Source organism: Tenrec ecaudatus, chromosome 1, assembly GCF_050624435.1.
Source record: "Tenrec ecaudatus isolate mTenEca1 chromosome 1, mTenEca1.hap1, whole genome shotgun sequence".
In the NCBI taxonomy this organism is placed as follows: Eukaryota; Metazoa; Chordata; class Mammalia; order Afrosoricida; family Tenrecidae; genus Tenrec; species Tenrec ecaudatus.
The window spans coordinates 36212503-36231404 of NC_134530.1; the positions used below are offsets into that span (position 1 = coordinate 36212503).

Genomic DNA, 18902 nt, shown 5'->3' on the forward strand with positions numbered 1-18902 from the left:
AAGGGTGAGCTCTAGCTAGAAGGACCATGCGGGGCCCTTGAGGGCTGCGAGGCCCACTTCCATTCCGTGCGTGGGGTAGGGCCAGCCCTGGGCGTGAGTCCAGTCACCGTGCTCAACAGCTCGAGGTGGGGGTGGGGGTCGTGTGGGCGGGGACAAGTGTCTGCGTGGGGGCGGGGTCGTGAGAAGCCCCGCCCTAGCTGCTCGCCCAGCCGCCTGATCTCCAGCTCCTCCGGCGCCAGCTTTCGCTTTCAGTCGGGGCGGCAAGCAGTGCGCGGCGCGGGCGCCAAGCGCGGAGCCCGGATTGCGGAGCCCGGAGCGCGGAGCGGCGAGGGCCCGGGCAGGGCGGACCCGCGGTCCGCAGCATGGCATCCGCTGCCCTCTGGGCGGCTCTGGCTGTCGGATTGCAGTTTGGGGTCTTTGCGCCCGCCCAGGTGAGTGACTCATTCAGTCCCGAGGGAGCGCAGCCTTCATGCCCACCTGCTGGTGCGCAGGGGTGAGGGGGTGCCCCGGGGGACCGAGAAGTGCGTGCCTCCAGGGACCCCGGGTCCACCCACCTAGCACACGTGCGATCCGGGTGGAACTTTGGTCCCCCATAAAGCCTAATGGAGCAGCCAGGACCCCTGGGGAGGGGCGCCCCACCCACCTACCAGAGCCTAGACCAGGGCTTTGGGGGCCAGCCAGTGGACTCTGGCTTGGTTCCTGCGAGACCCTGGACCCTCCGCATCCCTCACTCGTGCTAGCTCGACCTTCCCACTGGGGCGCTGCCCCAAGGCCTGGGCCCTGGTGCCTGCTTCAGGCTTCTCTGAGTTGTGGTTTTCCTCTTTCTTAGAAACCCTGAGCCTCCTGGGCTGAGCCCGGGGCCAAATGTGCAGTCGGTGCCTAGTGAGGGCACCGGATGACAGGCGGCCTTCCCTCCCGGACCGCCTGCGTGTGTCCAGGGACCATTTCAGAGCCTGTTCCCGTGGGCTCTGGGGTGGGAGGGAGGAGCGAGTGTTGTCCTGGAAGGAGCTCTGGGGAAGGGGAGGTGAGGGAGACTGGCTCCTGTTATCAAGGGAGAGATGGCTTCCAAGGGGTCCCAGAGCTGATGTCAGAAGGACACCTTCCCCCCACACTAGACCTCTGTGTGACAAGGGGGAGACTAAAAAGGGATTGACAGTGTGTGTGTGTGTCTTGCTTGACTGTCCTTAGGGTTTGGTAAAGCAGGGTCATCCCATTTACCAAGAAGGAACCCTGGCATTTCGTGTGTTTCTTGGAAGGCTGCAGGTTCCTCTCCTGCTGGGGAAGGTGTGTGAGCAGCCCCTCTGCCCCCATCTGCCGGGAAGGTCCTGTGCTATGCTTACTCATGGAGAGGTCTTGATGGGGACGAGGGAGGGGAAGTGGTCTGGGCCCCTGCTATGACAGGCGTGCGGTGACTTGCTGATGCAAAGCCAGAGACAGTTTTAGGGTCCAGTTCTTGAGGACGGAAGTTGGGGGCTGTCAGAGCAGAATCGACTCACCCACCGTGGGTGTCGGGAGTAGGTCCTGGGGCTGCCCTGGAGCTTGACCTGAGCGTAGGGCAGGTCCTAGGTAGACTTTGGGGTCAAGAGAGTGGCTGATCTTGATGGCTGTGGTCTCCAGCCTCTTGGCAGGGTCTTGCCCTAGACCAAGGTCTCTTAGGGGGTGGGGTTTACTACTGCTGAGTTTGGCCCTTTTGGGTGGCTCCAGGGGCGTGTGAACCTTGACGTAGTGGGCTTTTCCTCAGGACACCTGGCCAGAGTGCTAGAATTGCTTGAGGAATGTTTCCCTAGCGCCCTCCCTCCTGACCAGCAACTCCGTTGTCAGAGCAGAGCCTCCTCCCCCATGGTCACTGGCCTCCTGCCCCCATGCCCTGGGCAGTACTCCTGGGGAGGCTCTGCTCAGACTTGGAAAACCTCCTGTGGCTCCCAGGTGCCAGCAAGGTGTCCAGTCGTCCCCGCCCCTACATGTGTATGTCACCCTAAGATGACTGGATGGCTTGTCTGCCTTTGCCAGGCCCCGCTTAGTGGTCCCACCTTCACCCGCCTAAGTGCCAAACTCTGTGCTGGGTGATTTACTGTAAGATCTGGTAGAAACCTCACTGAAGGCAACCTGACTGACAGAGATGGGTAGAGGCATTCCCATTTAGAGACCTGGAAACGGAGGCTCAGATGTGCAACTTGTGTGGATCATAGAGCTGTAGAGTGGGGTAGGTGGGTTTGTTTGAAGGTCTGTCTGATTCAAAGTTTCACGATAGCTTCCTCAGGGCCCATGACCCCCTCCTGCCCTAGACCGGTCGCGGACATACAGTACACTCTGTATAATTGAGCTTTAAAAAAATTATAGCTGTTATCACCATCCATCCATCCATCCATTGTGTCAAGTACATTTGTACATATGTTGCCATCATAATTTAAAAAATCATTTTATTGGGGGCTTGTACAGCTCTTATCACAATCCCTCCATCCATCCATCGTGTCAAGCACATATGGATGTTCTTGTGCCAACATCAAATGGTGCCATCACCATTTTCAAAACATTTTCTTTCTACTTGAGATTTTTTTTTGTTGAAATAGTTGAGATTTTATGAACTTGGACTACAGAAAGAGCTCCGAGAAGACCGAGGTTTGGCAATTGAAGCAAGCTCCCTTTGCCATTGGCTTTGCCTTATCAGAAGCTGCATGTTCCAGCTTATCAGAGATGCATCATTCATTCATTTCCTTTGGCTGTTCGTTTATTTGAGAAATAATTCCCAGACAAGCTGCCGGGGTAGGCGAGTGCTTTGGTGCCCTCTGCTGGGGATGGACAGGACCATGGCTGGCTGGCTGGGGAGGAAGGTGAGGGGACCCCACCTGTCGGCCTTTAGTTCATCTTGGGAAGACTTGAGGCTGAGAGACCAATGTTTGCCTCCTCATACCCCCTCCCTCTCCCCCGAGGACCTGGGCCATCTGGGGTTGGAGGAGAGGTTGGAAGCTCCTTGGTTGGCCTGGGTGGAGCTGGGTGATCTGGGGTTACCTGTTGCCTTCTCCCCTGTGCCTGGCCATATCCCAGAGGGGAGACCTGTATGCTGGCTAAGGTGGTCAGGTGCTTGCCTGCCTGCCTTCCATCCATCCATCCATCCATCCATCCATCCATCCATCCATCCATCCATCCATCCATCCCTCCATCACTCCTGAGCACCAACTCCAAGCTGGGTTCTGGGGTCCCTGGGTGGGTGGGGGGGTGCCATGACCTGGCTTCCTCCTTCCAGGCCCTATGCTGTCATCCCTAGGCTCTGCCCCTCACTGCCTTTGTGAGTTGGGCCAAGCTGAGGAGCTGGGGGTACACAATGTGCACCTCACTTGTCCTCCTCATGGGAAAGATACTGAACACACAGCTTAGAGCCTGTTGTCGCAGACTCTGGCACTTGGAAGTGGAACTCCCCTCATCCCCCACCCCCACCCCAGGCACCATCCCTCCCCAGGGCTAAGTGACCTTTCACAGATGTGACCATTCATTTAGGGCTCCTTGGAAGAGTGGCCGAAGGCAGTTTTAAGGGGGGAGTTTTGTCTTGTTTTGAATGGTGCGTGTGCATCCGTGAGGAGGCCTGGAGGCACAGCGGTAAGCAGTGGGCTCCTAACCGCACTGTCTGTGGCACGTGTGTACACATGGATATGTGTGCACGCACACACACACCACACACACACAGACACACACACACGCACACGCGTGAAGAGCTTATCTGCTACCTGAAAGTCCAGAAGTTTGACCCCGGCAACCGCTCCACAGTTGAGAGAGGTGACCGTCTGCTTCTGGAAAGATTTTATAGCCTTTGAGGCTATCACTAGGGCAGTCTCCTCTCTCTGTTGTCAAAGTTGCTATGAGTCAGAATCGACTCGAAGGCAGTGAGTTGGCCGTGGGATTTAGATATGATACAAAAGTTCCCCATTCGACATTTGTCAGGTGTGCCACTGGGTGAAACGGACGCCATGAGTCGTGTTGTGCGTGCACCGTCTGTCCCATCACCGTGAATGTCAAACTGTTGCCTCCCAAACACTGGCTCAAGCATGGCAGGTAGAGCTCGGGTGCCGCACAGTCACCGCTCTGCGCTGGCCTGGTGGCCTCTCTGCCCCTTGAGCAAGCTGCACATGCTGCTGCCTCAGGCCCTTTGCGCTTGCTTTTCCTTCTGTCTCCTGATACCCCTGGTCCCATTCGCCCACCTATTTCTACTCAGGTGCATCCTACCGGGAGCACCTGGCCACCAGGGCCTCACATCCCTGACCGCCACGATTCTCCTGTGCGACACTCGGAACCGGACATCTGTCTTTTGCTTTTTAATGTCCTGTCACTTCCTCCTGTCAGCTGGAGGATGACAGAGACCTAGAGCCTGGATCAGGGGTTCTCAGCCTGGGCTCTGTTGGCACTTGGGGCTGGAGGAGTCTTGGTTGCGGGGAGCGGTCTGGGGTGTCATAGGGTGCTCCGCGGTGACTCTCACCTCTGCTCACCAGCCCCCACCTTGGTTGTGGTGATCAAAGAGCCTCAGACCAAAAAACTCACTGCCATCCTGTCCATTTGGACTCAGGGGAACCCTGTCTGTGTCGGTTCCAGGGCTCTCCATCTTTGGAGCTTTCTCTTTCTCTCACCGAGCGGCTGGCGGGTTTGAACCACCTGCCTTGCAATTGGGAGTCCAACACTTCCCTGGCAGCGCCACCAGGGCTCCTAAAAATGCCTCTGCATGTTGCAAACCTAGAACCACCTAGAACTGTGCCTAGGATCCGTAGTAGGTACTCGGTAACTAAGCGAACTTCAAAGATACCCATCTGACCGTGTTTCCCAGACGAGGAGGCAAAAGAGTGTGGGAAGCCAGTGGCGGCAGAGTTGCCTCTTCTTTGTCCTTTTCTCTCCTACACCAATGGGTCCACTGAAGCTAGGGGTGTTGTCCTCTGAAGTCCTCTCCTCTCCCCTCTCCTGCTTGGCTCCGATTGGTTTGCGTGCGTGCGTGCGTGCGTGCATGTGTACACCTCGGAGCCCTGGCAGGTACAGGCTTGGCTGGGACCAGGCAGGGAGCAGGGTTGGGGAGCAGGGTGGGGAGAGAGGTGCTCTGGGTGAGGACAGACAAGTGGTCATGTGGTGGATCGGAGTTTGAAGCCCCATCTGCCAGCACAGGGAGAGGCATTGTTGAGTGTTTTGGGAAGGGCTTTAGAGCAGCGGTTCTCAACCTGTGGGTCGAGACCCCTTTGGGGGGTCGAACAACCCTTTCCCAGGGGTCGTCCGATTCATCACAGTAGCAAAATGACAGTGATGAAGTAGCAACGAAAATAATGTTCTGGTTGGGGGGGGGGTCACCCCCACATGAGGAGCTGTATTCAAGGGTCGCGGCATCAGGAAGGTTGGAAACCACTGGTTTAGAAGCACACAGAGCGTGGGAAGAGGATGCTTTGAGAACGATGACGGCGGCATAGGAGCAAATGTGCTTTGCACACTGGAGGAATGTACGGATTGTGATACGAGATGTAAGCGCCCCAGTCAGAGTGTTTTAAAAAGAAAGAAGCACACAGACCTCCGCTCTAACCCCTCCTCTGCGCTTCCACTTAGCTGACCTGGGCAAGTCTCTTCCTCTGTGAAACGGGAATCATCCTCAGCACACGGACGGCTGTTAGGGTTCGGACTGCTTTGGGGGCCAGGGGTGCTGCGCTGAGCGTGCAGCAAGCGCTGAGATGGCCCGGCCTTTGTTGTAGGTCCTTCCACTGCAGTCGACAACCACAAAAATCCTAAGTGTTGCATGGATTCGGGAGCTCACCAGCTGTGAGGGGCTATCTGGGTTTGCTTTTTTGGGGGGTGGGGTGCTGGTGGTGGTGCAGACCTGACCTCTGGGTTAGGAGGCGGGGGCTCAGGCCTAGGCAAGACCCTCTCAGGTCTTTAGGACCCAGAGACCTGACGGGCAGACCTCCTCAGCCCTCTGCTTTGACTTCCTGCCTAGGTGGCTTACAGCCCACCCTCTGAGCAGAGCTTCCCTCCTGCCCACTTCTCCCCATCCGGGCTTCCTGTCCCCTGTCCCTGGGCTCTCCCAGCACCCCCTGACTGGCTGGCCTGCGGAGCCCAGCTGGTGGCCACGGTTCATTTCCAACCTCTGAAGAAGGGAACCTCTGGAGACATCTGCTTATCTTGGTGTCCACTCGTCAGTCTCTAGGTGACTTCCGAGGGGAAGGAGCACTGGGTTGGGTGCCAAGAGACCAGAGTTCTCATCCGGGCACTGTCGCCGACTTGCTGTGCGATCCTGCTCAGGTTCCATAACCTCCCTGAGCCTAAGAATCCCTCATTATCGGAGGTCCCAGTGCTGTCCCTGCAGTGTTGGGAAGTATTCACTTTGAAAGGAGTCCTGGCCGGGTGGTGTGTTGGACTGCTTCCCACAGGGTCGGCAGTTTGAAATCACCAGCCGCTCGGAGGAAGACAGATGAGGCTCTCTGTTCCCATAGAGTGACGGTTCCACCCTGTCCTCTAGGGCTGCCGGCAGCCTGGATAGACTGGCTGGCAGTGGGTTTTATTGGCTTCGAGTGGTCTGATGAAGGCCACGAGGGGCCTTTGCCTGGGACGGTGCCTTGACTCCAGCCCCAGCGGTCATCAACAATGTCCGCTGGCTGCATGTCATCCTGAATGGCTCTCCTGCCTCCTGGTCCCTGGCCCCTAGTTAACACCTTTCTGAGTTCAGACCCCAGAGCTTTGGGGTTCCCACTGGGGGAAAGCCCATGCTGGTGCATGCAGCGAAAGGCTCGCTGTCTGGGAACCCACAGGTGAGTGGAAGACTGGGTAGGGGCTCTTTCCTTGCAGAGGCAGCCCGTGCGACACCTTGGTGGGGACACGATTCTCAGTCCTGCTTCCTCTTTTAGAACCCAGAGCTCAGCGTGCTTGGCTCTCGCTGCCTGGCTGGGGCTCGGCGCCTGGGACCCACACTTCTGGGGCTCACAGCCCTTTTCTGCCACTGTATGTCATCATGTCACCTATGCTGTGGACCGCACTGTGGTTTAGGCACTGGGCTGTGAGCCAAGGGGTCTGAAAGAGTTAACACCCCACAGCAACTTGGCACTCCCCCACTTCCCTGGGGACGTGAGCCCTACTAGGGACAGCAGAGTAGAGGGGGAAACTTGACACTTCCAGCCGGTCAAGCAGCCCTCCCTCTCTGAGCCTCTGCTCACAGACAAGCCCGAGGAAGACAGACTAAATGAACCTGCCAGCTCTGGGTTCCTGGAATCAGAAGGCTATTATGAGCTAGCGCGTTAGTACCAAGGGTTGAGTGTCTAGAGAGGACCGCCACCCGCCCACAGGAGGTAGCAGACACTAGTAGGTGCATCCTGCTGGGAAAACTGATGGGCAGGGTCCTGGGCAGATCCCTCTCTGAAGCTGGCTGTCCTTGAGAGGCCCAGCAAGCCCCCTTTCTGTGCCCTTGTGCTGTGGTGGCCCGGGGCTGACCTGAGATGGGCAGAAATCCCCAGGGGCTTTTGTCTGTTTTCTTTTGCCCTCCAGACAGTGGCCCACCCGTCTGGCTCAGTGAACTTGGCCCTGCACCCGGTATGGCCCATGTGGCCTCCGTTCAGTGAATGAGTGGGCTGGGGGGCAGGGGGGAGTGAGCTGGAAGGGGAAGGGACTTGGGGACATACCGACCATGTGTGTGCAAGTCTTTTGAGCTGTCCATGGTGGTGGTGGTGTTCCAAAGGCCTTACCTGGGTGTGTCAGAATCTGCAGGGGTGGACTGGCCACTGGGTGCTGTGAGTCTGGGGTCAGAGGAGTCTGAGCCCCTCAGAGAACGCTAGGCGCCGCATCTGTAAAGGTTAGCGATTAGTGAAGACCCCCTTCCCACCTCATTCCCGCTTTAGAAGCCTCTGGCGACTTGTTTTGGATTGAAAGGGGCTGTGGAAGGAGTTGGTGACTTTGTGCAAGATTAGGGTCCAAGTACAGCTTTAGCGCTCAGGTAGTCCTGACTCTGAAGGCCCAGGTCTGGACTAGACTGGACTGGACTGGACAGCGCCTGGCGGAGAAAGGACTCCCAAGACTGCCTTCGTTAGGGGGACTCCCGGGACTCCCTAGATGCCCGGACGCTTGTTCCCCCTATAGCTTGGATGTCCATCTATAATGTGCGGTCTCCCTGATGACCCTGTCATTGGCCTCCAGTTTGCTGCTCCCCTGGAATCTCAGCCTCTGAGGCTATGACGTGAACCCCACCCCGTTACACACACACACACACACACACACACACACACACACACACACACACACACACACCATTCTCCCTAACCCCCACCCTTCAACTTCCTCCCACCCTGGCCAGGCCCCTTGGCCTCTGCTCTCATCCTTCCTGGTCTCCCTTCTGACCAGTAGATATTCTGATCCCGCCCTGCATCCCTCGGGCAGTGCCACCCAAAGGCCTTCTGCAGTGCCCAAGCCCTGCAGGGCGGGCAGGCCTGGGACAAGTGGCTCTCGGGTCAGGAATGATGTGGTAGAGAAAGCTATGGGGGCAGGGATGGCAGGGCACCAAGGCTCGACCACCCTAGCTGGAGCAAAACCTTTGTTAGGATTTGCGATAGACGCTTCAAAAACTTAAAAAAAAACTATAAAAGAGAAATTGCATTTGTACTTCATTTCAAGTAAGTCTAAATCACAGAGCATCGCAACATGTCAGGACAGTGAGCTCATTACACTGTGCTCTGCCCCTGAACTCAGCTGTAAAAAACCATAGGCAGCAAAACCATTTTGAACCAAAGACCCAAACCAAAAAATGCCAAAACACATTTTTATTGAGAATTGCCAGTTGTGCTTTCAGCAGTTAGTGTGCCTTTTGTCTCAGCTCTCCCATTGCCTCCCCTCCACATGGAGACAGACTCTTACTTCAGAGTCAGGCTCCCCACCGCGCGTGGGGGAGGCCCTCCCACTCTCTCTAAGCCCGCTTCCTGCCCCGTTCTCATTCATGTCAGCCCGGACAAGCTGGAAACAGACCGCTTGCGTCTGCTGAACAAGTCTCCGTCTCTTCGGCACCTGCTGTGGGCCAGGGCCGGGCCGCATGGAGAGCGATGAGTCACAGAAACTGAGCGCTGACTATGGGCTGGGGACAGCACGGGGCACTTGACACAATTGGCTCGGTGACTCATAACGGCCTTCCGAAGTGGGCACTGTTTTTGTCCCCGTTTGATGGATGGCAAAACTGAGGCTGGAAACTGGCGGGACTGAAGTGAAGACTCAGCCTGGGCCTCAGGGCCATCCAACGGTGGCCAGAGCATGCTGTGTATATTTCACACTCCAAAATGTGAATGAAGGGAGACCACGGACAGTGTAGGATACGAAATAACAACGGTAATAGATCATTGATCAAGCCTTCACGAGGGTGGGAGGGGAACAAAGAGGAGCTGATACCAAGGGCTCAGGTAGAGAGAAAATGCTTTGAAAATGTTGAGGGCACCATATGTACAGGTGTGATTAATACAACTGAATGATGGATTGTTGTAAGATTTGTAAGAGCCCCCAATAAAATGATTAATAAAAAAAAGAAAAAGCTTATTGCCATCGAGTCAGTCCAACTCCCAGTGACCCTGCAGGACGGAGTAGAACTGCCCCGTGGGGTTCTGGGCTGTAGCTCTGTACCGCAATAGAACACATCCACGTTGTCCAAAGGATCAGCTGGTGGTTTCAAACTGCCGGACCTGGTGCTTAGCAGCCCAAAGCATAACCCACTGCCTCCACAGGCCTCCTATGTTTTCACAAGCCTCCCCTCTTTGAAACAAACAAGCAAAATACATGTAGGGTGGAGGGGGCTTTCTGTTTTCTAAAGGGAGCCTTCGTGGTGCTGTTGGTTAACTGCAAGGTTGGTGGTTCAGATCCACCAGCCAGGCTGTGGGAGAAGGATGAGGCTGTCTGCTGCTGTCCAGATTCCCGGTCTCGGGAACCCTGCCTCTGTTGGCTATGAGTTGGAATCGACTCCATGGTGGTGGGCTTGGGGCTTTCCCTACGAAAGCCTCTTTCTTCGTTCCCACTCCGACCTCCCCCTGCTTGTAGCTGGGAGCTAGCGGACCTCTGCACAGGGATGCTCCAGGAGGGTCTGTGAGTGAGACCCCTTTCCCAAGGCACTGGCATCCCAGAAAAACTTAAAAGGCTTGACGACCCCAGAGAAGGCTGTCTAGTGGTGGGAAGAAAAGCCGCACAGTGGCCACAACCTTGGTCCTTTCAGATGGCACGGTTTGGGGTAAGACCTCTTCCTCCTGTCCTGGGCCTGCCCTTCATTTCCTTCCTCCCTCTCACTGTCTATTTATAAATAGGAGAAGGAACTGAGGGGCGCTGGCTTGGGTACCCACAGGGTCTTCATCTGGGAAGAGGACAAACAGGAAGTCAGTGGTGCCAGGATTGCCCAATTCCCTGAGAGCTCCTCCAGACCCCAGAGCCAGTCTGCCCTGTATGACTGCCCGGGCTCAGCTTCTCCATCTGTACAATGGGGGTGATCTTCATTCTTAGTACAAGGATGTGCTGGAATGGTGCCAGGACTTCAGCACTCGGGTATCTGGCAGGTTGGTGGCTGGCTCCCTATCCCCCCAGAGGTGGTTCAGCAGAAAAGCCTGACAGTGTCCTTGTGAAAAGTCACAGCCCTGGAAGCTCCCCGGCGCATTCTGCTCTGCACGCGCAGGCTGGCCGGGAGTCAGAATCAACTCAACGACAATGGAGTTTTGTTTGCTTGTTTGGCGCCTGTCACAGAAAGTGCTTGGAGTGACCTGGCTCCTACTGTGGCGAGTTCCTCTCGTGAGACTTGGGATGTCCCAGTTTGAGGCTTGTGGATGCTCTTTGGCAGCATATAGTTGTGAGAGGCGTCGGGGTGGGGTGAGGGTGGGAAATGGGGATGGGGTTTGGAATCTAAGACTTGGGAGGTTGTAGTCACCAGGGACCTTCGTGCTGAGGACACACATCTCAGGACTTGTGACCCATGGCCACACGCCTGGCAAGCACAGCACTTTCTATTTATCGGAAGACGCTCAGGAGCTCTTAGCCTTTGGGGGCTCATGCAACCACATACCTGCTTCCCAGGGAGACACACGTGCATTCGGGATCGTGTGTGATGTCAACAGGGTCGCCAGGGAGTGCAGGCAGCAGATATGAGCGGTCGCTCCTGAAAGATAGGGCAGTTTGAGACCACCCTGAGGTACCTTGGAAGAAAGGCCTGGAGATCACTGAAAACAAAACAAAACACAGCCATTGAGAACCCTGTGGAGCCCAGGTCTGCTCTGACATACACAGACGGGGTCAGGACGTGCTCTGTGCAGTGGGGTTTGTTTGGCAGTGGCGGCAACAGGTTTTGGTTTTAACCATAGGAAACAGCACCCACCCACCCTCACCCCCACCCCGTGCCCACACATATTTCTGACTTCTGGGCTGGAGCTTCCTGCCCCTCTGGGGACCCACATGAATTATGAAAAACCCTCTAACTGTGTCATCACCCCCAAAGCCCTCCATGCACCAGGGGCACCAGGAGTCCGTGATAATACGATGGATCCACTTGGCTCCTCACAAGCCCAAGAGCAGGGAGGCAGGGGTCTCGATGCCCGTTTCACAGGTGCAGGTGCTGAGGGCCTCACTGCCGTCGAGTCGATACAGACTCACAGCAACTGCAGGGCAGAGTGCAGCTGCCCCCGGGCTTTCTGAGACGGTGGCTCTTCATGGGAGTAGAATGCCTCGCCCTTCTCCCACGGAGCGGCTAGTGGTTTCGTACTGCTGACCTGTGATTAGCGGTCCAACTTGGTTCTGTTTTTTTTAAATTATTTTATTGGGGGCTCGTACAACTCTTATCACAATCCATACAGGCATTCATTGTGTGTCATGCACATTAGCACATTTGTTGCCATCGTCATTCTCAAAACATTTTCTTTCTACTTGAGCCCTTGATATCAGCTCCTTGTTTTTTCCCTCTCTCCCCTCCCCCTCTCTCATGAACCCTTGATAATTTATAAATCATTATTATTTTGTCATGTCTTACACTGTCTGACGTCTCCCTTCACCCACTTTTCTGTTGTCCATCTCCCAGGGAGGAGGCTATACGTAGATCCTTGTAATTGGTTCCCCCTTTCTACCCCACCTTCCCTCCACCCTCCCAGTATCACCACTCTCACCACTGATCCTGAGGGGTTCATCTGTCCTGGATTCCCTGTGTTTCCAGTTCCTATCTGTACCAGTGTACATCTTAGGATCTAGCCAGATTTATAAGGTCAAATTGGAATCATGATAGTAGAGGGGGGCGGGAAGCATTAAAGAACTAGAGGAAAGTTGTATGTTTCAATGGTGCTATACTGCACCCTGATTGGCTCATATCCTCTCTGCGACCCTTCTGTAAGGGACGTCCAGTTGCCTACAGATGGCCTTTGGGTCTCCACTCTGCACTTCCATCATTCACAATTATATGATTTTTTGTTCTTTTATGCCTGATACCTGATCCCATCGACACCTGGTGATCACACAGGCTGGTGTGCTCCAACTTGGTTCTTACAGGAGTGCTGAGGCTGAGAGAGAGTAGTAACTGACACCTCCAAATTCCCCAGGACCTGGCAGGACTAAGCCGTGCACCTGGCCGGTGGAACCTGAAACCCAAGCTCCTCTGCCCCCAGTTCATTGCGCCCCCCCCCCCACATGAAGTCAGTTGGGAGGTGACACCTCTGCTCCCATTCTCCTATAGGTCACCTGCTCAGCCTGCCCTCACGCCACCCCAGCCCCATCCACCCACTTCCCAGCTCTTTAATGTTTTCCATCGAGCGTGTAGATGTGCCACCCACGGCCCCCTACCCCCGTTACTTTTGAAGCCTGGGGAGCAGCTTAGCTTGGGATACCATCTTTGTATAGCACCCAGACCAGGGAAGGGCCTGATTGTGCAGCCCCACACCGCCTGCCCACTTTCATGTGAGGAAACTGAGGCCCGGAGGAGCTGGCTCATTGTCCGGAGCAGAAGGGTTGCCAAGTGGGTTGTCTTGTACCCATCTTCCTGGGATGAGTCAGAGCCTGATGCACTGGCTTGATGTGAGGGAAGAAACGCAGCACTGGAGGCAAGCCAGGCAATCCCCTTGAGCCGCAGTTTTCTCATCTGTAACTTGGGGATAATAAGTGTAACAACTTTGCGCAGTGGTTCTGAACCTTCCTCATGCCTCCACCCTTTCACAGAGTTCCTCATGTGGTGGTGACCCCCAACCATAACATTATTTTTGTTGCTACTTCACTGGAAATTTGCTACTGTTACGGATCGGGTGATCCCTGTGAAAGGGTCGTTTGACTCCCACAGGTTGAGAACCACTGTTCTAGAGGATGCCTCCGCTGCTGTTTTGACCTCCCACCTCCCTAGTCTGCTCCAGGGACCCCAGCCTCCTGGCTGAGCACTGCGGCCCGAGGCACGTTCTTACAGCTCCCCCTCCCACACCATGCTGTGGCCTATTCCTTATTAGCTCCTTTTACCAACTCACACTTTATCCTGTCCGTGTCCTTGTGGGGAGCCCTAGTAGGGTAGTGGTTATATATTGGACTGCTAATTGCAAGCTCATCAGTTTGAAACCACCAGCCAGCCGCTCCTTAGGGGAAAGATGGGGCTATCTACTCCCAGAAAGAGTTAAAAGTCTGGGAAACCCACGGGGGCAGTTCTGCCCTGTCAGATAAGGTTGCTGTGAGCCTGCATCGATTTGCCAGTGAGTTTAGCTTTATGTTGGCATGTCTATGTCGCCCCCACAGAGTAGGCGCTTCCTGGGGGCAGAGAATTGAATGTCACCCATGCCCTATCCCCAATATGTGGACTTGTGCCTGATGCACCATTGGTGTGGGGTCCATGTTTATAGAATGAATCAATTAATCAATGGATTTGTCCACCTTTGGCCCTGATTTCCTCCACCATGAAAGCAGGAGGTTATGGAGGAATCTCTAAGATGCTGGGCCTTCTCTCTCCTGTGCCCATCCTGTGTGCTGTTCACTTGCCTGCTGATCTCCATGCCCTCCCCCACCCTGGGACACCTCTGATCTGTGGCTGCCCTGACTGTGCTGCAGAACCAGCTCACTCTGAAGTTCTTGAGTGCTCACCAAGGACGATGAGTCAGACTTGAGACCTGTGGATTCGAGGCCCAGAGGGGTCCATGTTGGATGTGTGTGTGTGTGTGTGTGTGTGTGTGTGTGTGTGTGTGTGTGTGGAGAGAGAGAGAGAGGTGGGGCAAGAGTCCGGGCCTCAGCTGGAGGTGGGTATTGGGGCTGGCAGGGTGGCAGGGACGCAGGGAGCAGTGGAGCTCAGCACCAGCTACCTCAGGTTTTCCTGGGGAAAGACCAGCTTGGGTCACCCCGACTCCCTCCCTCTCCTGGAGGATTATAGAGTGACTCCGCCCACCTGTCTTGGGGGCTGGTGTGGGATTCCCTCAAGGGTTTGCAGCATTGACTGGCACCTAGTAGGTGCTGAATGAACAGCAGGAGCCCCTCTCCCAGGGCCAACGCTGAGAAGCGATGGGGTGGGGTGCAAATTTAGGGTGGCGAACAGCCCCGCCTGGGATGGAGGGTAAGTGGTATGTGGGATGCTGAGGCCTTGTGTCCCTGGCTCCTGGGTCTGTATGGAGTGGGAGGGGAAGCTTGGGTCCCTAAGAGGGGAGGAGGCAGGCGTGCAGGCGAGTCTCTGGAGCGCTCCATCCTCCCAGCAGGCCATGGCGCTCACGTGAAGTCTCCTGGGACGGTGGAGGTGCTCAGTTCTTATTAATCAGTTAACAGCCCAACTCGTGGGAACGCTGTTCTTGTCAGCACTGTTCCCCGTAGGGGTCTCGAGGGCTGATTTGTTGGAAGTAGATCACCATGACTTTCTGCTGCGGTGCCTCTGGGTGGACTGAACATCCAACCTTTTGGTGAGCGGCTGCACGTGTTAACCGTTTGCAGTGCTTCCAGGACATGTGAGCTTCTCGGAGGAGGGGTGAGCCCAATGTTAAGCAGAGGATCAAAGTGCTATGCACCCTGTCTGAGGCAGCTCTGAGGCCTCTAGCCACATGAGGGTCTGCTGAACCCCATCCCCTACCAGCTGCCACCAATGAGGCCCTGGAATGGCTCAGCATCTCTGAAAGACCCAAGGAGGTGACTTCACCACTGTCCAGCCTGTTTTCTCGTGGGTGGCATGGGCATAGTTCCACCTTCCGAGCGTGTCCTTGCACCCAAGGGCAGTTTCTTCTATCTTTTATGTGTCTGTTCCCTGATGCCACCTCCCATCACCAGACCACAGCTTCCCCATCTGTTAGATGGGCCCTTCACTCTCGACATTGGTTTCCAAATATTTATCTTGGGTCTCCATGTGTTGAAAGACTGGGTTTGCTAAACATGCTGAGTGAATCCAGTCCTGTTCGACTGGGCCTGTCCTCACTGTCAACTGCTCCACAGAGATCCTCTGCAGGGCGGGACGGTTGTGACTCTGAGCTTCCCCACCCCAGCACAGAGGTTCTGGAGGTCCTGGCCCGGCACTTCTCGGGGGTGGCTAGCCGGTGAAGTCCCAGCAGTGCCGGCTCTCAGGTTCATGTCTTAGTCCGAGCTCCTGCTCTTGGGAACCTTGCGCGGGAGGGGGTGACCTTTTGTCCTGTTTGCTTAGTAAGGGACTTTCTGTTCCTCATTGTTTAGCTATGACAGGGTGGCGGACCTTTTCCCCCGCCTGTCCGAGAGGACCAACAGGCCTCAAGATTGCTCAAGCGAGAGCTGACCCCTGCGACAGCCGGCAGCGCTGGAGCCGTAGGGAGCAGCAGGAGGAAGTGGAGGGGAGGCTGGTCATACTGAGGCTGCGGATGGAAAAGCTACTGGAAAGAGGGCTGGAAGGCCAGGCATGTGTGTGTATGTGTATGTGTGTGTGCGTGCAGGGTGCAACTTTGGCAGAGCACAAACTTGGCTGTTGCAGGACCCTTTCCCATCAGGCCCTTGGAGTCTGGACAAGAAATGCTGCCCCAGGCGGGCTGCCCCTCCAGGATACTGCCCTGGCCCCGCAGTTTCCATGCTCCTTCGGAAGGGGGGGCTCCCTCAGCTACTACGGAGAGTACTGGGGGAACAAGGGTTCCAATTCTGTAGGGGAGGGGCCTGTAGGGTGGGGTGTCTGAGGGAGGAGACAGTGCCAGGGGGCCATGCTCGGTCACAGTGGGGAAGCCCAGTGCATCCCTGGGGAAGCCGGACAGTGGAGACCTCCAGGGAAGGCTTGTTGGGGGGAAGGGAGGTGCAGGGCTGGGGGCGGTTAGGCCCTCGGCTCAGTTACTACTCAGGTGAGTGGCATGAGCTGAGGATGCTGCTGGGGGGCAGTTCCTTGGTGCAGGGGCCCTCAGATCAGCCCCAGCCTTCCGGCCCCAGGCCCCCGGAGAGCCCGACTGCAGCAACATATTGGGGAGGATTTTGCTTGTTTGGTTCCATTTTATTTATTAAAGTACAGCTCCAGGGCCCCCCCAAGTACTGTCGGCATAGCCAGCTCCCCTGCCTGCACCCTGAGAAAGCCCAGGTAAGGGGCCTTAAGGCTTTGCCAAGGGTGCCTGTTTCAGACTGTGCCTGAGTGGGAAGAAGAGCTGAGATTCAGCTTGGGATGTACCTGCATGTGTATGCAGGTGTTGGGTCTACTGGGTTACCATTTGGACGGCTAACCGCAAGGTCAGCAGTTCAAAACCACCAGCCACTCCGTGGGAGAAAGACGAGGCTTTCTGTCCTGATAAAGAGCTGCAGCCTCGGAATCCCACCAGGGGCACCGTGCTACTGTGTCCTGCAGGACCTCTGTGAGTGAGAATCGACTCGTTGGCCGTGACGTGGTTTGAGCAGCTGCGCACGTGTGGGCCCCTCACAGACCCACCCGTGTGAACTCGCGCTCCAGAAGAAGTCACGGTTCTTCTCTTGGACTCTCTTGTTCAACATGATCACCACTTCCGTTTGCCCAACCGCTTAACATCTCTCCCAAGCTCACCCAGGGACTGCCCTGAGCTTTGGCCCTGGAGTGGGGATGGATCCTGGGGCCTCAAGAGGCAGGCTGGGTGGGGTACATCCAGGCTCCTTGTGAGGAGCCCATGATTAGCTCAGGGTGCTTGACCAACAGCAGAGCCAGCGGGTCACAGCCCCGGTGATCAAGTGGCTCTCAGAGCCACGTCAGAGAAGTGTCTGAGATGGGGAGGGGGGCATGTCTGAGGGACTCGCTCCAAATGGAGTGTGAGCAAGGAAACCTTCCGAGAGAGACATGGTCTCAGAAGGGCTTTTAAAGGCTACAAGGAATTTGTGGGAGGACGCAGGAGGTCTGTCAAGTGGAGACGACAGCTCAGGTGAAGACTTGGGGCACACAGCACAGAGGTTGAGATTAGAAACATGAAGCCAGGCTGGCCTGGGTTCTAATCCTTAATGACTCTGGAGGACTGGGCCTAGGAAGGTGACCTTCATGGGATGGGGTGGTGGTCTGGAGAGCTTCCTGCCATCACACACCTGTCTTAGGTGGAGGCTTATAATAGCAGAGCCTGAGGCAGGGGTTCTTGGGGTGCACAAGGGTAGCCAGACCAGGCAGGGAGGAGCCAAGCAAAAGTGTGGGCTCTGCTGGGGGCAGCCTCGGCCTGATCCCCTGGGGCCTCGGAGAGAGAATTTATCCCAGTTCAGGGACCCTCCTGGGACCAAGGGGACTGCCTTCAAGCTGTGGGAGCTATGCACATGTGCACAGCCACTGAGGGGTGGATGGAGGTACCCCTGTTGGTAAAGGGGTCTGGGTGGGGTTCCAGCAGCTTCTACTGCCTAGAGCAGGCCTGCTCTCGATGAGTGTCCAGGAAAGGTTAACATTTTCAACAAGCACCCATTTCCTGAGCACCCACTCTGCAATGGGCCCTGGGCCAGAGCTGAAGGGCCAAGGTAGCAGGGCCCCTGTCTCTGTGCTCTCTGGCATCGCAGATGTGTGTGCGCGCTCGGGAGCGTGCGCGTGTGCGTGTGTGTGCACTGGGGCAGACCGGGGACCCCAGCACGGAGCGATGGAATGATTATTAGAATGAGGTCAGCCTGAGGCAGTCAAGGCGAGCTTCCCAGAGGAGGTGGCACTCGCTCTGAAGGGGGAAGGGAGACGGTTTCAGCAGAGGGCTGTTTTGTGTGGAGGACCTTGGTTCGCTGGGACCAGCCTCTGCCTGCCCTGTTGGGGGGTAAGCTGTCTGTACCCCCATGGCCTCTCTGACTCTGAGCCTTGGCCTGCAGTCTGACTGTGCTGTGCTGAGTGGGGAGGAGGAAGAGGAGGGGGTGGAAAAGGGTAGGAACTCCCTCCACAGAAGAGAGAAATCCCAGTGTCCCTCGGGTCCCAGCATCTGCAGGGTGGAGCCCAGGGTGACCATGCCACCGGCAATCTCCCTCCCCCTCCAGGGTGCGCTTCTGCCCTATGTCCCGGAGTCTGACCTCAAGACCTGCCGGCCAGAAGGAGAGTACTATGAAAACAGCATCCAGAGATGCTGCAGCAAGTGTCAGCCCGGTAAGACGTGTGTCGCAGGGGCCCTGATCCTGGGGCAGGCTGGGCCTATGGGGGTGGGTATCTGGGAGGAAGGGTGTGTGTGTGTATGTGTGTGTGTGTGTGTTAGAGGGCGTGGGCAGGCAGGTCTGTCCCTCTGACTGAACTCCTCCTAATTCTAGGAAGTGGCCCTAGGCTCAGTCTTGCTTCTAGACCTTTGCATATGCTGTTCCTTCTGCCCGTGAACGCTGGTTAATGCCCGTTGTCCTGTAGACCTCAGCTTTGGTGTCGCCGGCAGCCTGGCCCACACTGCTGCCTTTGAGGCCCCACTGGTCCCTGTCGTCCTCCATTGCAGCTGTTTACCAGTCCCTCCCCTGCCACGCCCTTCTCCCTGCCTATTGTGTACTTCCCAGGACAGGGTCCCCAGCACCTGGCACAAGATGTGGCAGAGGACACATTTGACTGAATCAGTGAATGTGTACCCATTTCA

At 56.2% G+C, this 18902-nt stretch overlaps 1 protein-coding gene across 1 annotated transcript in view; it reads left to right on the forward strand.

Annotated features, from left to right (window-relative positions):
- Positions 1-266: 266 nt before the first annotated feature.
- Positions 267-18902, forward strand: part of TNFRSF1B (TNF receptor superfamily member 1B) — a 33678-nt gene continuing 15042 nt past the window's right edge. Inside the window, exons 1-2 of the mRNA XM_075550921.1 lie at positions 267-431; positions 18331-18436. Of these exons, the coding sequence (XP_075407036.1) occupies positions 363-431; positions 18331-18436 (175 nt within the window). The 5' untranslated portion in view covers positions 267-362. The remainder of the gene's footprint in view (positions 432-18330; positions 18437-18902) is intronic.